Here is a 20,180-nt window from a genome sequence, read left to right as displayed (position 1 = left end):
CGATTGAAGGTGTAGGCCATGCGGAGTGCTGGAGTGGGGAAACGCGCTGGGTCGCTGTACAGCTTGAGTCGAAGTTGCGCAACAAACCCTTCCAGTTTCTCGCGTGTTCCGTCTAACATGGCGGGCTCTGGGACATGCTCAGTGCGCCTTTGAGGTTGGTTTTCGACGGTGGCGAGGCGGTTGGCGATGCGGCGGGCGTCAGGAAGTTGTTCTTCGAGGTCGTCGAACCGCCAGATTGTTACCGCTATTGGGGACAGGGTGATTGCGCAGGCGAGGATTCTGATTTCGTTATACACCCCATCAGGGTTGCATCGTCGGCGGGTGCATTGTGATTGACGGTGATTTGGATATGTTCGTACATGGCGGCGGGAATTTCTCGGTAGAAGGGGGGTGCCAGTGGTACTTCCTCCTGCTAGGGACGTCGGGTACCTGAGTGTTGGTGGCCATGGTAGTTCGCTAGGTGGAAAGGTAGGGGACGCAACAAAGTGTAACAGCGCGGTTGGGCAAGGCTCCAGGTAGCGAAGCCGGGCGGGTGATCGGGTAATGGGCTGCGCAGAGGTAAGATGGGTTCGGGGGACGAGGTGAGGCAGGGCTCAGTGCAGACGGCAACTGAGAAACGGGACAGAGACAAGGACTACGACGCAGATGGCAGCCGGGGCAAGGACAGAGGTAACAGTTGTTGTATTAACAAGTTGTTGCGTGAAGAAGTAAATACAGAGTGGGAACGGCCCGTTTATACAGGAAATCCTACACTTCTTCCCGAACTTGACAATGACCGTGGGCGTGTGCCAGACCCTGAGGAATTCACCCTGCCAGTGTAATAAGCCAGACCCTGAGGAATTCACCCTGCCAGTGTAATAAAGTACACTGGGAAAGTACTATACCACTCGACTAAAAGGTATTTTGATAGCTGAAGGCCATCATCTCAGTAGCTACTTAAGGCAAGGATTTCTGAACTCTGACAGTATCCCCTCTTTAGGGGCTTACTCCAGGAAGCCTTCAAGTAGTTAACCCCCAATGAGTCATATTTCATGATAAGAATCATAAACCATCACTCACTGTAAGCCATCCCATTCCTGAACAACGCTGCAGCATAGGAAAGTAACTGCTCGTAGTGGGAATTGAACGCATGACCTTGGCTGTCATCAAACTGTAATAAAGTACACTGGGAAAGTACTATACTCCACCAAAAGGTATTTTGATGGCTGAAGGCCATCATCCCAGTAGCTACTTAAGGCCTGGATTTCTGAACTGTGACACTCCTCATACTTCGATGCTGCGATTGTGGTCTTCCTGGGCTTTTCGGTACTCAGCCTGACGGTTTAGAGAAAGGTAATCGCACTTTGGAGCAAGGCGTGGGCTATGCTGGTGTTCGGTTGCCTGATCTCGTCCTCCTTGGTGCGCTCCAGAATTACTGTCCACATGTCACTGTGTAAGCCTCCTATGGAGTAGGCGGCGTTTGGGAGCTCTGTGCGGAGCCATGCGGTAGTGACTTCGTGTTTTGCCCTGTTCTGTGTGGGGTGATGCGTCATGGCTTCGCACAGCAGTTCGTAGTTCCGCTTGATTTCTCGCATCCGGCTGTCGTTGTAGTTGAAGACTTAGTCACATGCAGCGTACATCTGGTGGAAGTCGCGCTGCGCAAGGTGGTATTGTTGCGGTAACATTCTCAACCAGGCAGAGGGGTTTGCGATATTGATCGTTGCTCCTACTGTGTGTACGGCCGAGAGCGCCGTGTCCAGCGTCTGTGGGTATTCGAGGCGAAGCTTGTCAACATTGAAACATGACATAGTGCTTTCTTTGTTGGGAAATCAGTAACTTATGACTCTTGAGATTATAGTGCGGCTCATTCCCGCGCTGCCGCCCGCGCTGCCCCGTGCGGTGCCTGCGCGCTGCCCCCCGATCCCTGTTCCGACCCTCCTTCGGATCTACCGCCTCGAGCCATGACAGATACCTACCCATCTGATGGTGTTCGCTGGAAATGTTGTGCAGGATAGGTCGATCTTACATCCGGGTAGTTTGTGATTTGTATCTCATTGAAGCTTCCGGCTGGCAAGGATTAGTAAAGGGAGTGGTTAATTAGGATGGGGAAACATTGTGGCCGCTTCATGCAGGTTGGTGCATGTCGGAGAAGCAGGAAGGTAAGGTTAGACGTTTTCGCTGACTTGATTGGAGTTGGTTGTGAATAGTAGTATCGATTGAGATTGGAGAGTTTGAGGATAAAGGATAGGATTGTCGATATTGGTTGCGCGGACCCAGGCTTATAACCTGTTGTAAATATACAATGGGAGAGAGTAAGCTGAGATATTTGATGATGTTTATTGCTTAGAGAATAGAAAGGAGCTCGGTACAAGACGGGGGTATTGTGATAGCTATGGTGATGCCAAGCCTGAAATCAGACAGTCTAGGCCAGAATATACAACAGTCGTGGACCTTGGGTGGCCGAGTGAGATATGGGGCCTAGCACGCTGTGATAGGGGCCGGGCGTAGCACCTTAGACATCCAAGTTAGAATACTGCGACACGGCACAACTCGTGGACAGGTGAGGGATGAACTTTTGCAGTAGTGCGTAGGGTATCGGGACTAATAAACCATCAATCAGCCGAATGATATTTACGCGACCTGTCCTCCACCTCAGACGGGGCCGAGGCAGAGCAGCGAGCGGAAGTTGTCGTGTGCTGGTGTCATTTGCTTGGTGCGCTCTATGTACCGTCGAGACAGTTCGGGCCCACAAATGGCAGGGGAAGCCTATTCACGCCGCTCGATGGAATTTGGGTTGGATGGCAGTGGCGTGGAAACGGAGTGCGTGTGTGGATGTTGCCATCATCAACCTAGCTGGGCCACATGCAATCAAGGATTAAACAAAACAATATAAAAATATAAAAAGCAGAGATCATCCACGGGAATAGCACTGGGACGCTATTAGGCTCCAGAGTCGCTTGTGGCCCCCCTCTTCCGCTGCTGCGATTGAATTGTAGCTGATGCAGCATCAGGCCCTGTACTCGTGCACATATCCAACCCAGTGCAGGCAATAGCTCGAAACGCCCATGGGCTGGGCCAAGGCTGGTGGGCTGATCTCATAACCCGGGCGAAAGCCATTGTGCTGCAAGTCGAGCCCGCCGGCATTGGGTGGGCTGGATCCTAGAGTTTTGTAGCGTAAGGCTACGGCGGCGAGAGGAAGTACAGGAGAAAGTCTGCAGACATATATACCCCCCTCATTCCCTCCACAGGACGAAACTGCAGCCTGCCGCTCGCCGAGCCACAAATCCGCAAAACTGAGTGCTGTGACCTCGCTATAGTATTAGCACTGCAACCAGCGGGGCTCGATGACCTTCATACCTGCCAAACGGATACCGGAGAGGCGGCAGTAGCGATCGCTCGGCTGCGGACTGCTGGCGGGGCGGTGAGGAAATGGATGGAGGCGGCGGTAATGGAGAAGCGACGGTAAGAAATCGGTAGTCGAGTAGATACCAGGTATGTCGGTCGTCCGGTACAGACGAATGATCACTCACAGAACCCCTTGGGACCTCTGCACTGTTACAGCAAAACGCCCTATCCATTCACAGAAGATTCCAGCGTGAATGCCCACTCGAAGCGCACTGAGCAGCATGCAGAATTCAACGGCTATGTTGTAGCTACGCGTTCAAAGCTCGGTGATGTGCATGGCATTTGAAGCGTATGTGAGCTTCAATTGGTCTCGCCGCCTCCAACGGATATAAACCTCATTAACGGTGCGCCCGACATTTTCTTTCATCATACTCACCAATCACAAACACATACCTCAACACCACACGGAAAACACACAATTTCCTGAACAAGCAAGCTATCTGGACCTCCGAGACAAACAAACAGAGGAGTATCAACACCACAACCTCGACCAAACTTCTTCCCACACTTTTCCCACACACAAAACACGATCACAATGGGAGGCTCATCCTCCAAGTCAGCAGCGTACAAGTGGAAGTGCGCACCCTGTGGTAACAAGAACAGCATGAGTACGCAGACGTGCGAGAACACGCGGTGCGGAAAACGCTGCCCCGACAAGCAGTTCGCCGCGCATATGGCGGCTGCCAATGAGGCGGAGATGAGGGCGCGCTGGGGCTAGTTAGGCGCGATGGGGGTGACTATTGACCAGGCGGAAGACGGGAGGTCTGAGTTTTTTCTTCTTTTTGGGGTGGTTTATTTTTTCTGATTAGCTTGCTTGCGGGTTGTTCTGTTGGATCTGCTGCGCTTCATTCATTCGTTGGTTCGTACCTATTTGCTTTCTTTTTTCTAATCGAGCCCGCATCTTCATTTCTTTCCAGTCGGGTGTATGTAGGGATGACATTTCTATCTTCGCCGAGTGGCTGTGAGCTCAATACCAATCCATGCCTACATAACACATATACGTATCGCTGGTGGCGATCACAGCTACCTCTCCGGCGGCGAAGCTACAACTTGAGAATCACTACATATACATGCGGAGGCCGCTTAGGTAACTATCCTTAGAAGCGTTGAGACTCGACGGATTCCAGCCCGTCATCAGGTTTCAGCGCGGCTAATTGTATGCGACTTCATGCTCTGGCAGTTGCCGAACTAAGAAGACTCTGTTCAGTATAAGAGGAGCGGAACGGCAGATGTTTCAACTGAGGCGAATTAACTGTACTTTACTTCCCGTTCCACGCCGTGCAGTACTTTCATGATAGGTCATCCGAGGTCTGAACCGCCTCAATGTGATTATTCCACCAGCAGCTCCACCCATACGGCGGATGCTTCTCTTGTAGTAATGACGGTCATGGCGTGCCTAGGAAGCATAGAGAGAGAAGAAGATCTTCCTGTTTTATTTCGCATGCAGCCTATCTAGACTATGGCGAACCAACGAACTCCCTTTCCTGGTCGCCCTGAACACTCGAGGTGGAGAACTCCAGTACCGGCCAGTCCGGTGCGGCGCCCCACTTTCCGTGCCCATCCCTAGGAAGCATAAAAACTTGGAGTTATGAGTTTTCCTAGTTTGAAGCGAGTGACTTCGTGTGAGTCACCCAGTGCTACTGTGTGAACTTAACGTGAGATACAGATGCAGCAATCTCCCAGCAAACGCTTCAGTCGACCTCCGGTCCTGCTCTTCTTTCATACCTTTTGTCGGCTCTCTTGTTTTCTTCCAGGGCCGGCAAGCCAGCGGATCCAAGGCAATGATTTGAGATCAATGTGTGGCTTTCTAGACCCCTTCCCACCTCATCGAGCAATACCCTCGAATCTCCTCTTCAGATATCAAATCGGAAACAACCTGATCTCCCTCCATTCTGTCAAACATTAGTCGCCCGGAGACGTCGGCACGAATAAGGTTAACGGTGAAGGGTCGAGGCTGAGTCTCGACGAGCATTTGGCTACGCGGCTGCGGCGAACTTTGGGCGGCGGCGAACTTTAGGCGGCACATCACTCGTGCATATAAAGAGATGCCTCGCCGCTGACGATACTTTTTTCTGTATCGAATCAATTATATCTGTCGTTCCATCTATATTCAACACATTCACATCAATCGCTTTCTCATTATCACGCACTATCACTACTACTTCGCATTCGCATCATCCATCTCCTTCCTCGGACCGCCGCTGCAATTCCCTCACGAGAAACTACCGATTGCGATAAAAGGTTGAGCTTTTATATGTTAACACCTATGACCATATCCAAACGGGGAAGCCCGAGTGTGTGTCCCGTCCGTCTAAATTCTCCCTCCCCGTTCTACACCCACCCCCCTCCCCAAAATGAAAAAACAAAACGACAGAAGGTAAAAAGAAAAAAGAGTCTACTTCGTACTCCCCCACACAACCAGCTCGCAAACTCCGATGTGATGAAGAAACGAGAAAAGAAAGAAAGGAAAACGAAACCCAAATCGCGATGTTATGCCCATTGTTGAAACGAAAACAAGAAAAAAGTCTAGGAAAAAAAAAAGGGTAAGAAACCAATCAACTCTGCGCGTCAACAAACTCATCGTCGCTGTTGACACTCCTAGGTTTGGGTTGGCCAGCGGGCGCGATTCCTTTATCCGTCGGTACCAGCTGGGGACCTCCGAGTGACGCAGGTGCTTGTCCTACTACTTGCGGCGAAAAGTCGATTAGTCCCGACTCCGATCCCGGTGTATCCGTAGCGGTGTTACCTATTGGTAGTGCCTGGTGAGGCGCGTCATTGTGGGGGTGGTGTGGGGGAATGTCGTACTTGCTGGGCCGCGGTTCACCATCTACTATCGGAGCGATTTGTAAGATTTGCTTGATTTGTTCCTCGGGTGAGGCTTCCTCGTTGCTATGTGGAGTTAGTTGAATGAGTGGTGAGGGTCACGGGAGAGGGAACTTACATATGTGTCGCTAAGATGAAGTCCAACGCATCTTCGTCACCGGTGCCAGGCTCGACGGGTCGGAAGTACCGGGGCTGCCATTCGACGCCATCCGCCTCACGGAGTCGGGCCTCTTCCCTCTGCCGGTCCTCGATTTTGCACTTCTCGGCGGTGGCAACATCTTGGTCCCTCCTTTTGAGAGCGGAAACGACTTCATACCACAGCCGCTGAGACTCGCGTTCATCCTGCTTCTCGATCGGTCGTACGGTCGGCGGTGTCGCGGCGGTCTGCGTAGCGTCGAACAACGGCTCCCGTTTCCCCGTCTTTCAATCGTTAGCATCGCTGCCGTATTCATCGGCCAAGTAAACTCACCATCAGGTTTTTGATGTACATGTCCGCGTTCCAGCTACCGGTGATCTCGTACAGGTTCTCGCCGGTGCTCTCCCGCTTGATGAAACCGCCAATAGCATTGTACGCGCCGGTGAAGAACCCCTTCACCTTGAACTCGATATCCGCGACCAGATCCAACTCTGAGCACCGAACATATGCGTGGTCCCCAAGCTCGTACTTCATTTTACCGAACAGGATACCGCGCACATACATGTTTGGCTGCGTCAGGATGTACTTCTCTCCTCCACCCTGTTTCCCTGCCGACGTGCCGCGGTTCAGCAACCGCATGATCACGACAGAGGTGTTCATCATTGACGCGGCAGAATTTCCCAAGAAGCGCGACTGCGGCTTCAACGTGCCGTCAATCCGGATGTGGTGGTGGGGCGCCATGTAAAAGTACGACGATTTCGGTGGGTGGTGCGACGTCTGTTCGGCAATGTAGAAGGCCTGGGTTCCCGGGGCCGCCGCAAAGTCCCAGTGGCAGGTGAAGCGCTCGCCGAGAATCGGGTTTAGGGGTTTCTTGACGCCGCTACCGGATATGTCAGAACCCGGAGAGCGGAACATCGGATGGGACACACATACGCAGGTTTAATGTGCCATCCGCTCAGGTAGAACTTGACGACAGAAACGAAGCGTTGCTCGGGATCATCTATGGTCGACATCGGCAGCAGGGTTTCCGGGTGCTGCATGAAGCTGGTAGTACGGCCCAGTCAGCGTCGCCTTCCCGGACACGGAACTAAATGGATCCCGGGGACGGATAAACACGTACTTCGTGATCCGTTCCAGCATACTCCTGGGTTCTAGAATGAATGTCGGCAGGGTGATTCTACTCAGATCCGCACCGGGCCGCAACTGCGAGATGATTGCCATCAACACTGTTCGCATCCAACCCACACGTAAGCAAAACTGTTCAACGCGCATGCCCGGATTGTAGGCTACCAACTGCTCTTCTCGCTGTCATCAACAATCATCTCTTCCTCGGACTCGCCAGCATCGCCGCCTGACTTGTTGCCTGTTCCGCGGGAGGCGTGTCAGTACGTTCTGGGCTGTTTGCGCATCTCGGAATGTCGGGTTACGCACTGTTCAAGGATGACCTCCGGCGCGCATGCGTTGATTGCACGGGGTCACGGTATCCTCCAACAAGGCCGCTGAACATGGTGTCGGACTTTCGGGGGTTGTGTGTTTGTGATGAAGGTGTGCCGGGGAAGGGAGGTGTCAAACTATTGAACGGATGAACGAGCACGGAGCAGGAGTAGATAGGTCTTTTGGTCGTGCCTGGCTGTCGGACACCCGCGTTAGCGCTGACAGCCTTCCTTCCAAGACCGACAATCACGGAATCAAAGGATAGGGTTTTATCTCACCGTTTCTTTCTCTCCTGTCGTTGACCGAGAAAGGGGACGGGGCTGGGTGTAGTGATGAAGGTTGTTGGTGGTGGTGGCTTTGCGAGCAGTTGGGGATGGCGACGCAACTACTGGCACTTTTGGGGGCTTGGCGTGTGACGAAACAGGCGGGGTGGCGTAAGCGGGACACTACTCTACGAGAGTTGAATTCGGCAAGACAGGCAGCCGGCGCCGAGAGCGGAGCGGGCGTGAAGATTAGAGGTTCGGCGTGAGTTGGGTTTTTGTCGTATGGGAGTCGAAAAACGAGGATGAGAAGAGGAAAAGGGGATGCGAAGAAGATAGCAGAAGGAGGCTGGATGACTGGGTGGATCCGGAAAGCCAGCAACAAGCAAGGCACACGAAAGCAGGCAGTCGGTGCGCAGAGTCAGTCCCTCAGAGCTACGGGAATAGAAGGACAAGGAGAGCAGCCAGACGAAGATGGATGAAGGGGGTGGTGGTGGATGGGCAATGGACGGATGACGAAGATGATGACGATGGCGATCTTGTCACGTCCACGAAATTCCCACGATAATGGCCATTCTGCATCGCAGTCCCGATTCCTCACAGCAGACAGTGAGTCCGACGAACCCCAAAGACAGCTGTAATGGCATTAGTAAATTCCAACGGATTTCTAGCGCTGTGCTGCAGCTGCTGTTACCCTAATTTTTTCCTTCTGCTGTGCATTTCAACGAATGTATGCAGATAGTTAACGAGAACTTGGTCATGGATTACTTGACTGCTGGCGTGGGGTTCGGACTGCCGCTATCAGTGTGAGAGAGGCTCGTGGGTTGGCTGCGGCCCGGTGAGAGAGCCACAACGAGACCCGACGCCACATGGAGCCACAATCGGTGCACTGGCCCCTGCACGGAACACCAGCCACCTGCCCGCCACATTGCCCGATAAGAAGAGGATTCAGCTCTGATCATCACATGCAGCAGAGCCGCTTGCCCCGCATAGTGTGTTTATGACGTGAAAAGCGACATTCAGAGGGAGAGATGAGAAAGTCAATTCGGAATGAGCTAGAGTATCATAGTCACGGTCACGATAACTGTCGGTTATGGTCGCGGATGTTTTGTATCGCGACATTTCATGCGGTGGTATGCAAATGGAATGTTCGCTCTTCTCGAAGTTTCCGTCTCCTTCGCTCGTGTTCTTTGCTGCAACCCCGCGCCTAGCTTCGCCCGTTAATTCTCCCACCTCTCCTCTCGCCCTTCCACACAACTCAATCAACAAGAAACTCTCAAACACCTTCAACTATAACTCACCAGTGCTCACTCAACAGAAATTTACATTCAACCTTCCTCTACCTCTACTGTTGCCTTTGATACTCCATCGCCATGGCTGACCAGGTAATTCTCCCCCCATTCACTACATCCCATATATCCATCGCTTGCCGCCCGCGAGAGCCCGACGACTGACGCGATTTTCGATCCGTGTGTAGTTGAAAGCCGAGGGAAACGCAGCTTTCGCTGCGAAGGATTTCGACAAAGCCATGTATGTTCCGTTCGCGTTGATGGTCGCCGCTCGCCGCTCGCTCGTGCTGACCGTTGTTCCACAGCTCGCTATTCACTCAAGCAATCGAGATCGACCCAAGTAATCACGTCCTCTACTCGAACCGCTCCGCTTGCTATGCGTCGATTCGCGACTTCGATGGTGCCCTGAACGATGCAACTAAGACTACTGGTACGAGATTCGGATACTCTCGCCGTGCGTGGCAGCTGCTGATTTGATTGCCTGCAGACTTGAAGCCGGATTGGGGTAAAGGTTACTCGCGGAAGGGTGCTGCGCTGCACGGAAAGGGCGATCTCAGTATGCTCACTCTTTCTCTTCGTGCAAGCATTACGTGACTAACGCCTTCTACTATAGTCGGAGCTCTCGACGCCTACGAGCAGGCCCTGAAAGTGGATCCCTCGAACGCCCAAGCCAAATCCGGTCTTGCCGCCGTGAACGAGGCGATCCGTCGGGAAGCCGAAGAAGACGGCGTGTCGTCTCCCGACCTCGGTCTGGGCCAGATCTTCTCCGATCCCGACTTCATGGTGAAGCTCGCGGGGAACCCAAAGACCTCCGCGTTGCTCGCCGACCCGGGGTTCATGGCAAAGCTGAACCGTGTTCGAAGAGATCCCAGCGCCATCCAGGAGGAGCTGAGGGATCCTAGGATGATGCAGGTTATTGCTGTCTTGCTCGGTATTCAGATGGAGATGCCCGAGAACGCGGCGCAGGCGGCGGCAGATATCGCACGGGGTAATAACAGCACATTCGATGCACCCATGAGTGACGCACCATCATACACCGAAGCACAGCAGGAAGCACAGCAGGAAGATGACGATGCGAAGGCGAAAAAGGAGGCGAAGGAGCAGGCGGACAAGGAGAAGGCGCTCGGCACCGAGAACTACAAGAGGCGTCAGTTCGATGCTGCTATCGAGCATTACACAAAGGCGTGGGAGCTGTGCAAGGATATTACATACCTGAACAACCTCGCCGCGGCAAAGTACGAGGCTGGCGATCTGGAGGGCTGTATCGAATCATGCAAGAAGGCCATCGAGGAGGGTCGTGAAATGCGTGCGGACTTCAAGCTCGTTGCTAAGTATGTCCCCGCGCCGAGAACTTTAAAGATGCAGTACTGACAGGAACAGGGCGTTCGGTCGTATCGGAACTGCATACCAGAAGATGGGCGATCTGGCCAAGGCCATTGAATACTACCAGCACTCGCTCACCGAGCATCGCACTCCGGAGGTTCTCGCCAAGCTGCGCGCTGTCGAGAAGCAAAAGATAGATACTGAGCGGCAATCGTACATCGACCCGGAGAAGGCCGAGGAGGCTCGCGAGGAGGGCAACCGTCTGTTCAAGGCCGCCGACTTCGCTGGTGCCGTCAAGGCCTACACCGAGATGATCAAGCGTGCGCCCGAAGACCCCCGTGGTTACTCCAACCGCGCCGCTGCCCTCCAGAAGCTCATCTCCCTCCCCGAGGCGGTGAAGGACTGCGACCTGGCGATTAAGAAGGATCCCAAGTTCATGCGCGCATACATCCGCAAGGCCCAGCTGTTCCTTGCCATGAAGGACTACTCTAAGTGTCTCGATGCCTGCGACCAGGCGACTGCCGCCGACACCGAGAACAAGCACACCCGCGAGATCGAGGAGACCAGTAGGAAGTGCATGGGCGTCATGTACTCCTCGCGCGACGGCGAGACCGAAGAACAGACCATGGCCCGCATCCAGCGCGACCCGGAGCTCGTCTCGATCATCTCCGACCCTATCATGCAGAGCATCCTTCAACAGGCCAAGCAGAACCCGCAGGCGCTGAACGAGCACATGAAGAATCCCATGATCGGCACCAAGATCCGGAAGCTCATGGCTGCTGGTAAGTCCCGTGTCCGCCACCCCCTCTGTACGAATCTCAAGCTAATATCATGACAGGTATCATCCGGATGGGGTAAGCTAATTGCCTGAAGAAGGGATGTGTGCGGTTGAATGGGCGTTGGTTGGGGTTTGTTTACGCGTTTTCTCTTTCTCTTCCTCTTTCCTTGCCTTTTCTTGCTATGTAATACGCATCCTGTCTGGTCGCTGCCCTGTCTTACTTAAGCCGCGCTCACGGCATGGTCTTTCTTTTCTGCTCCAGTGATTCGAGGGATGGTGCAAAGCTTGTATCGTTGGCTGAAGTTATCGTGATTATTGTTGGTAAAAAAAAGGTACCTGCTGTATGTAAGTAGGATATACTCCTCTCGCCCGGTCAATGGGTGGTACTTCCGCTGCCTACTCGATGAATCGAGATCACTGTATCAAGCGGGGATATAGCATACAAGCAGTAACAATGCTACCAGCCCTCTCTCGCCACGTCCATTCAATTTCATGTGCTTTTAGCGGAACGGTGTGAACTCAACCCCTCTCGCCGAAACCCGGCGAAGACCGAACGCGAGTGACGTCTACTCGGCCTCCTACTGGGCCACCCAACAACAATTTTATATCCAGCACGCCACATCGCAGCGCAAGTAGAGTACTACGCAGGGCCACCCCTATCCACCCCGTATGTACATAACAACCTCCAACTCACAATTCGCGGTATATAGTAGCCACGATCCACCGGGCGCGCAGGCGCCATGTGTACCTACCTCCCCGTACCCACCCACCCACCCCCTACAGAGGCACTAGCTGCACATATCCACAGTCCCTCCACCGCGTCCGCCGCGGATATGGGCGGAAATGGGCGGATAGGTACGGATATTGGTAGATTGAGTGTAGGATCACTCAACGACGAATCCGACAGTCCCGAGTCTTTTGGCGAAGTTCCCTGGCTGCGCTGGTAGTGCGGCTGAAGTGTTCTGTAATTGTAGGTGAGTGATCAAAGTTGGAACGGAACCAGAAAGGCGCTCGGTCGCGGTAGAGACCACACACATGAAGAGACTATGGGACACAGTAAGAGACCACGGGAAGAGCAAGTCGGTAGTAGTGAATAGGAAGGGGTAAGGGCACAATAAAAACAGGTGCGGAGCATCGGACTGTATGAAGTATGTATGTACAATATGTCGTTACTCCGCATCGCATCAATCATGCGCGGTGAATGCCGGGTAGTTCGCAACTGGAAGCACTCATCCACTCCACATTCCACATTCCATATTCCATATTGTATATTCCATACTCAAGACGCTCATGAGCTGTGGTGGATATCAACTTCCAACTCTTGTGTATATAGCATGTACTTGCCTACTTGTCGACTGTCCAGTAGCCACCAGGGAAACCTGAACAACTTCAACACAATCACGCGATGTCACCCATTCTACGGACCGGCGCCCATGTCCGTTGGTTCTCCGTTCTCGGGATAAATACTGGTACCTATGTCAGGTACATGGTGCTCACAACGGGCTTCATGCTCCATGTTGCATCGCTGCGAGGCAGGTACCGCAGATGAGTGCGAAGAACATTCAACGCTCGCCGCTCGCTCACTCCGAAGCAACCCTGGTCCGTTTTATCCTCCGCACCCGCTCATCTAAGGACTTTAAGGACATTAAGCAACTGCGATCTGCGCCGCTGCGCAGCTGCTCTCGTCGATCACCCCCGTCCCCCGTTGCCGTCCTCACCCCCGTCCTCCACCCTTCCCGTTCTCACCCCCCGCCGACCGCGATCGCGATCCCGACCACAATCCCGACCACTATGAGACGAAACACGCACCGAGCGCGTCCACTCACATCCACTCAGATCCCAGCCTTACCTATCCCCATGTGTATCGCCATATATATTTATGTAGAGTACCGGTACATACCGGTCAGGGCGATCGCCCGGAGGATTACCGGTAACCGCTCTCCCTCCCTTGAATCCCGGGACATTTCCTTCTTCTCCAATGCTTGTTTTGTTGCTTGCACGGATATACCGGTACTCTATAGGGCAGACTCACGAGTCGATGCGACTACCTAGCCGCCCGGCATCCATTGCATCAATACCCACCCCGGTGGGCGTACGTGGTTGGTCCTTGCCGCCGCCGCCCACAGTGTGTCGTATTTGCCATGTCTTGCCATGTAGAGCATGTATCAAAGGTACCGTGCCTGGAAGGCTGGACCTGCAATATCCACCGCAGTATCATATCAGTTAAACCTATAAACACAGGATTGAGAAAGTATGAATACTGCGACATCCGCTGCTTTCCTCGCGCGAGCAGCGGCCGAGCTCTTTGCATGTAGAGCATACATTCGTTTCCTCCTTTCTTTCCTCGAAGCTTTCGATCGACGACAGCAACAATAGGCTCGCATGCGCAGGACAGCACAGATAGCCGCCTTTGTCTACCATCAATCACTCGTTTCCGGAATCGAGAGGAGTTGATCTCACAAGTTTACACATTTACGCGCGCAACTATTTCTCGCCGGCTTCTCGGCAGCTTCTAGACGGCTTCCCGGCAGCTTCTCGACGACGGGGGTTTCAGCACGATAAAGATAAAGTAACCGAAGCATACGGTACCGCAGCCACTTTCTGCCCACCATCTGCCGCTGGTGGTCACTCGGTTCCTTACTTATCAACCCATTCACGGTCCACGGTCCACCCATCCACCCACCCCAGCCTAAGGGCCTACACGACTCACGATGGCGACAGTCCGCGACCCAACCTTCTGGCACCGCTTCTCGCTCGCCGTGCGCATGGAGGACCTATCGCCGACCGGCGGCGCAAAGGAAACATTAGAATCGTCAGTTCCCCTCACCCTGCCCCCATCTCCCCATCTCACCCTCCCATCTTACCCTCCCATCTCACCCTGTCTCCCATCCACCCACCCTCTCCTCTGAGTCTCCGACCTGCCCAACCGGTGCTGACGAACATTACGGGAAGAAATAGTAACGAATGGCTCCGCCGGCAACAGACGAAGCGCCGACGGCACAAGATTTTGATAGCGGTACTGGGCGGGTTCGTCCTGGCTGTGATTGTGGCGGGGGTCGTGGTCTGGCAGATCTTTGGGGTGTCGCTGGGGCGGTAGGAGTGTACCGTACCGTAATGGACCTTGGGATGGGAGAAGTGTGGAGGACGCGCTGGAGCACACACAGGTCGACGGGGGAGGAGGGAGGGGAGGGGGGGAGACAAACGAGCAAGGCAAGAGAGGAGGAGGGAAGAGATGGAGAAACAGACGGGGGACGGTGTACATATACGCACGCACACTTTGGAAGCAACGATGCGCATGCGCGCCGCGCTTGAATGGAGTGGACCGGTCCCGCGCTCTATCGACATCCATTGGCTTGGGCGGATGGGATGGAATGGAATCGAAAACAATTAATTCCATTCCTGCAGGACCGGTACGCTGCGGCCGCACCGCAAATACCTATCCTATCCGTCATAACCATCGCCAATAGAGCACCACCGGCCATCGCTAATAGAGCACCACCGGCCATCGCTAATAGAGCACAACACAATCTCCTGTAGAATAATTAGAGTGTGGTGGACTATTCTAGAAAGCAACGGGAAGATTTTTCTTTTTTTTTGATTTCTTTTTCTGTTCTCGCGACGCAGCAAAGGGTTTTGGATGCGCTCCCATCTTCCCCGCCGCCGGCAGCAAGTTGGAAACACTGAGCCTGGCAAACAGTTAGCAAGCTCGGGAGATGACGGAAAGCATCTAGAGAGCAAATACTATACGCAAGAACACGTCGGATAGCTCCCTCCAATCATCCACGGCTGGCATTCCATGTGTACTCGAGTGGAAGTGTTTCTGGGGAACAGAGTACCATACTCTAAATGGTAGAGTACCGGTGTGTCGCATCATCTGAATAGAGTGTAGATAGCGGCGCCGGCGCTCGGCAGCTAGGCTTCCATCCTCGCGCACGCTTTGCCGACAGACGAGAAAAGCATTCTGCGTTGGTACGCGATTGTGGCGAGGAGACAAACGAAAAGATGCGGATATGAGGTGCTTTTTTCTCTTTCTCGGTAGGTTTCCTTTTCGTTTTTGTGGATCTCCGGTGTTTGTTTTGCGGAGGCGACGGCGGTTGGAAGAAGATCAGAGATAGCCGTGCAGCAAGTTTACTGCAGGTGGGCTGCGAGCTGCGGGGTTATCGCAACCGAAGGCGAAAGAAAGCTGTGAGACCTACATCAAGCTTACCATCAACATTCCATCGAAGAAAAGCCTTCGACTTTTTCAATTGTGTTTTTCCTTCACTCCAGTTGGTCGCCACGTCGGGTCGGAAAGGGGATGAGATGTTGAAATCTCTGCATCGATCGTGAAGGGGCACTGACCGTCGCTTCGTACGAGATTGAGGAATTGCATAGAAGGAATGCACTCTACTTACTACTCTAGTAATCATTCGCGGAGCATTTGCATATCATCAGCGCTATTCTGGTCGCGGGGGGCGACGAGCTGGTGTAGTGGGGCCCGGGCGGCGGCGGGGGGGTCCCTTGAAGCGGGAAGCTTGGTTTGCTGGGCAGTCCTTGTCACATTGCCACTGTGAAGGAGCTCCGCGTCTGGGCCGAAGCCGCGTCGGGGTTATCGTGATCTGAGGCATATGTAGAGTACCTAAAGAGCTATGAAGGTACCTCCGGTATGTACCTCCTGAAAGCACGTAGTTGCCCGACTCACGCCATGTATGATGGGCACATAGAGTGGGCAGAGTAGAGTACTCTGGGCTGTAAGTGAGGTGAGTTGTCGCTGTCGACGCATGGAACTGCGATATGGCAGCTAGAGCATGTAAGTAGAGTAGAGTAGAGCAGAATAGAGTAGAGCAAAGTGGTGGAGTAGGGTGGAAGAGCTATGCACCTTCCCGTCCGTGGTCGCACGGGCCGAATCGTCGAATGAGCTCTGTCGGCTTGGAAAGGCTGGGACTTACGTAGGTGAGTTTTGCTAAGTGCTAGCTGTGCTAGTAGATACCGGCAATCTAAACGTGCAGTGCACGCGGAATTGGATTCGATAGCGTCTCCCGAGTGGCGATGAAGTGAGTTCTTTTCTGCAGCTCTTTTCGACTCGCGAGAATTGCGGTGAACAGCGCGGTGAAGACAGCGACGGTGTGTAGTGATCGTCAAAGAAACGAGAAAGAAAAAAAGAAAAAAAGCACGCAGATCCCCACCAAACGGGGCGCAGAAAAGAAATAATGAAGGAGTGAGTGGTGGTGGTGGGTGGTGGGCGGTGGTCGGTGGTGGGCGGTGGTCGGATTTCGTCATGCAGACGGCGGGGGCAGGGGGAGTGCACGGGGATTGTGGGTTGTGATTGGATATGGCGACAACGGTTTGTTGGTGGGGCAAAAGGAGGGGTGGATCTGTGCGGCTTGGGTTGGGATCCTGAAATGGTGGTCTAAGCGCAGACAGCAGTTGACCTTTGAGGAAAAGCGCCTGTCAATCCGTCCGCGCTGATTCCCGGTTTTGCGTTCGTCATGAGCACAGCAAGTGCTGGAGATGTAGAGCGGAGTGAAGCAGAATAGAGTAGAGCCAAGTAGAGGAGTGGAGAGAAGCGGAGAGTAGAGAATCTACAGCCTGGGAGCAAAAGGAGGAGGACGAGGACGAGGAGGAGGGGCAGACGTGGCGGGGAAGTCATGACACGGAATAGGAGGGGCTAACGCGGAATGGCCCGACGAGCAGCAGTTGGTCCGCTAACGCGTGCTGGCTGGACAGTTGGGAGCATCGTTGGCTCAAAGGGAGCGAGACACAAGCCGCCGAGCAACGAGCGATTGAGGCCCAACGAAGGACAAGGGTGCTGGCGAAGTTGACCTGACAACTTGACAGCTCGTCCTACACTACGACAGACATTCTTCTTACTCCCCTACCCCCCCATCTATTTCTCCTCCGCTTCCTCCTCTTCCTCCTCCTCCTCTTTCCATCATCTCCATCAGCTCCATCAGCTCCATCAGCTCCATCAGCTTCAATCAATCAATTCACTCAATTCACTCAATCTACACCTGCATCTCCTCTCACCCCTTCTCCTCATCAACACTGCTCACTGGTAAGCTGCTCACTTCCTCTCCCGTTACTGCTGCTTCTCCTGCTTCTCCCGGGCCCTCGTCCCGAAGATTGGAAGGCTGCGCTGCACTGTGCCCGCACACCCTCCGCGCGCAAAACAATCACCAAACAATATCCACAACCCCTCTTTGAACTCCCGCCGCATATACCACTCCACTATACACACAGACGCACAACTAACACACCCTCACAGAGCAAGCAAAGCAATCAGCCAGATAGTATCCCTACCTACCTGGCCCATCCCAGTTGTGCTCCCCCGTTGGCACAACTTTTCCCTGTTTCGGTGAGCAATTCTCCATTCCAGTATCACGAACTTCCTTCCCCTCAAAAGGCCCCCGCTTCCCCCTCCGCAAAATCCTGAGCTTCTTATACCTTGCCTGCCCCCCTCGGCCCCCCATCAACTCTTCCCTCGCTCTTCCCTCCATCCATCCACCATTTCCCTCATCCGCGATAACCCCCGAGTTGGTTTTCCTTCTCGATTTCTAACCTTTGTATCCCGGTACCTCTTAGAACCTCACTCTATGACATCTATCAAAGAACTTGCTCTCGGTAAAGAAGCTGTTACGATGGGAGGACTCGATGTTCCCAGCACTGGACGGCGGCACGCCAAGTCCCATTCGTCGTTCGTGAGTAGTCCCCTCCCCAAAACTCACCTGTTGCAGCCGAGAGGGATGGTTGGTTCTATCTCGGCAACGATGACATGGCTAACTTTGATGGTTCGCGGCGATACTAGGCTTTCGACAACACCTCTACATCCGTTGCCGCGAGTCAGATGCGCAATGCGTTGAACAAGCTCGCCGACACCGTCGAGGACCCGGCGGCCAAGAAGGTACGGCTCTATGATGGCGTGCCGACTGTTCGTATGGATTGATGCTGATTCGGTTGCTTTGTGGTTCTACAGAAGTTCGAGACCGAGATGGACAACTTTTTCGCCCTGTTCCGACGATATCTCCAGGACAAGGCGAAGGGTACCACCCTGTGAGTAGCTCCATTCGATAGGTCAACGATGCGAGAGTTTGAGTGCTGACGATGTGTCTTTCTAGTGACTGGGAGCGTATTCAGCCTCCTCAGCCATCGCAGGTCGTCGCTTACGACACCCTCCCCAAAAGGGAGAACACCGAGCTCCTCTCCAAGCTTGCAGTGCTCAAGCTCAACGGTGGTCTCGGAACCTCGATGGGTTGTGTCGGTCCCAAGTCGGTGATCGAGGTGCGCGAGGGCATGTCCTTCCTGGATCTGTCCGTGCGTCAGATTGAGTACCTGAACCGCATCTACGGCGTCAACGTGCCATTCGTCCTGATGAACTCGTTCAACACCAATGATGACACCCAGAACATCATCAAGAAGTACGAGGGCCACAACGTTGATATCATCACCTTCAACCAGTCCCGCTACCCCCGCGTCGCCAAGGACTCCCTCCTGCCCGTCCCCAAGGACAGCGGGTCTCCTATCGGCGACTGGTACCCTCCCGGTCACGGTGACGTGTTCGAGTCCCTCGAGAATTCGGGTATCCTGGACGAGCTGCTTGGTCGCGGTATCGAGTACCTCTTCCTGTCCAACGTTGACAACTTGGGTGCCGTTGTCGATCTGAGCATCCTGGATCACATGATCGAGAGCAAGGCCGAGTACATCATGGAGTTGACCGACAAGACCAAGGCCGATGTCAAGGGTGGTACCATCATCGACTACGAGGGCACCGTCCGCCTGCTTGAAATCGCGCAGGTACCTAAGGAGCACGTCCAGGACTTCAAGTCGATCAAGAAGTTCCGTTACTTCAACACCAACAACATCTGGCTCAACCTGTCCGCCATCAAGCGTGTCGTCGAGAACCACGAGTTGGAGCTCGAGATTATTCCCAACTCCAAGTCGATCCCCGCCGACAAGTCCGGCGAGTCGGATCTCTCGGTCATCCAGCTCGAGACGGCCGTCGGTGCCGCCATCCGCCACTTCAAGAACGCACACGGTGTCAACGTTCCCCGCAGACGGTTCTTGCCCGTCAAGACCTGCTCGGACCTGATGCTCGTCAAGTCTGACCTCTACTCGATGAAGCACGGTCAGCTGATGATGGACTCGGGCCGCTTCGGTCCGGCGCCGTTGATCAAGCTGGGATCGCACTTTAAGAAGGTGTCGGACTTCCAGAAGCGGGTGTCGAGCATCCCCAGGATCATCGAACTCGATCACTTGACGGTGACCGGAGCAGTGAACATCGGCCGCGGTGTCACACTCAAGGGTACCGTTATCATCGTCGCCAACGAGGGCAGCACAATCGATATCCCTCCTGGATCCATCCTCGAAAACGTGGTGGTCCAGGGATCTTTGAGGTTTGTTCCCTTCCCTGTTTCCATCTACTATTCATTAAGCACTCCGCTAACTTGGCTACAGATTGTTGGAGCATTAGATTGTCGGTGGGCATTTACCGTTCGGTCAAAATAAATAAATAACGGAGCCGTTATTCTTCTCTTCACCTATATATTTTTTCTTTTGCTAGTAAAGTCCGTGTGAACGAGGTTTTTCTGCGCGCGCATGTTGGACCGGCGGAGACGGTCGTAGTTGGACCATGGGGATGTTTTGACTGGCGGGTATGGGGGATTTTTCTTCTGGTTGTTTTCGTGCATTGGGATATCAACTTTACCCTTTCCTTTATTTTTTGTTTTTTATATCACCCTCCTAGACAGGCGAACGTGTGTGTTTTTAGTGTGCGAATG

The 20,180-nt window shown here is 53.7% G+C and overlaps 4 protein-coding genes across 4 annotated transcripts; 3 read left to right on the top strand and 1 right to left on the bottom strand.

Annotated features, from left to right (window-relative positions):
• Positions 1 to 5,914: 5,914 nt before the first annotated feature.
• BZA05DRAFT_155472 (oxysterol-binding protein) lies at positions 5,915 to 8,000 on the bottom strand. The gene is made up of 7 exons (XM_051479032.1): positions 7,775 to 8,000; positions 7,638 to 7,706; positions 7,464 to 7,569; positions 7,277 to 7,387; positions 6,677 to 7,223; positions 6,326 to 6,627; positions 5,915 to 6,273 (listed from the first exon to the last, which is right to left on the bottom strand). Exons 1-7 carry the CDS (start codon positions 7,848 to 7,850, stop codon positions 5,940 to 5,942), a joined length of 1,545 nt encoding a protein of 514 aa, XP_051336269.1. The 5' UTR covers positions 7,851 to 8,000; the 3' UTR covers positions 5,915 to 5,939.
• A 1,214-nt stretch (positions 8,001 to 9,214) lies between these two features.
• BZA05DRAFT_409074 (uncharacterized protein) lies at positions 9,215 to 11,903 on the top strand. The gene is made up of 7 exons (XM_051484763.1): positions 9,215 to 9,422; positions 9,515 to 9,567; positions 9,632 to 9,756; positions 9,814 to 9,882; positions 9,940 to 10,657; positions 10,707 to 11,431; positions 11,488 to 11,903. Exons 1-7 carry the CDS (start codon positions 9,411 to 9,413, stop codon positions 11,505 to 11,507), a joined length of 1,722 nt encoding a protein of 573 aa, XP_051336268.1. The 5' UTR covers positions 9,215 to 9,410; the 3' UTR covers positions 11,508 to 11,903.
• A 2,235-nt stretch (positions 11,904 to 14,138) lies between these two features.
• Positions 14,139 to 14,524, top strand: BZA05DRAFT_448145 (uncharacterized protein; the record flags this gene model as incomplete). Its single annotated transcript, XM_051487225.1, has 2 exons — positions 14,139 to 14,239; positions 14,386 to 14,524. The coding sequence occupies 2 exons, from the start codon at positions 14,139 to 14,141 to the stop codon at positions 14,522 to 14,524; spliced, it is 240 nt and encodes a 79-aa protein (XP_051336267.1).
• A 3,520-nt stretch (positions 14,525 to 18,044) lies between these two features.
• On the top strand, positions 18,045 to 19,873 carry BZA05DRAFT_421610 (putative UTP--glucose-1-phosphate uridylyltransferase; the record flags this gene model as incomplete). Its single annotated transcript, XM_051485731.1, has 5 exons — positions 18,045 to 18,104; positions 18,212 to 18,307; positions 18,380 to 18,456; positions 18,522 to 19,796; positions 19,858 to 19,873. The coding sequence occupies 5 exons, from the start codon at positions 18,045 to 18,047 to the stop codon at positions 19,871 to 19,873; spliced, it is 1,524 nt and encodes a 507-aa protein (XP_051336266.1).
• Positions 19,874 to 20,180: the final 307 nt, after the last annotated feature.

The sequence above is a fragment of the Tricharina praecox genome (assembly GCF_024521635.1).
Source record: "Tricharina praecox strain CBS 144465 chromosome Unknown BZA05scaffold_28, whole genome shotgun sequence".
Lineage (NCBI taxonomy): Eukaryota > Fungi > Ascomycota > Pezizomycetes > Pezizales > Pyronemataceae > Tricharina > Tricharina praecox.
Note: the sequence above shows the minus strand (reverse complement) of the source record. Positions and strands in the feature narration are given on the sequence as shown.

Bases quoted from the DNA above. Each gene is read 5' to 3' on its own strand.
- BZA05DRAFT_155472 (XM_051479032.1), bottom strand. From the start codon at position 7,850: ATGTTCAGCGGCCTTGTTGGAGGATACCGTGACCCCGTGCAATCAACG. The intron at 7,707-7,774 runs GTGCGTAACCCG...CCCGCGGAACAG, and splicing joins CCGGAGGTCATCCTTGAACA to GCAACAAGTCAGGCGGCGAT. The intron at 6,628-6,676 runs GTGAGTTTACTT...AACGATTGAAAG, and splicing joins TGTACATCAAAAACCTGATG to ACGGGGAAACGGGAGCCGTT.
- BZA05DRAFT_409074 (XM_051484763.1), top strand. The intron at 9,757-9,813 runs GTACGAGATTCG...GATTGCCTGCAG, and splicing joins CGATGCAACTAAGACTACTG to ACTTGAAGCCGGATTGGGGT. The intron at 11,432-11,487 runs GTAAGTCCCGTG...ATATCATGACAG, and splicing joins CCGGAAGCTCATGGCTGCTG to GTATCATCCGGATGGGGTAA.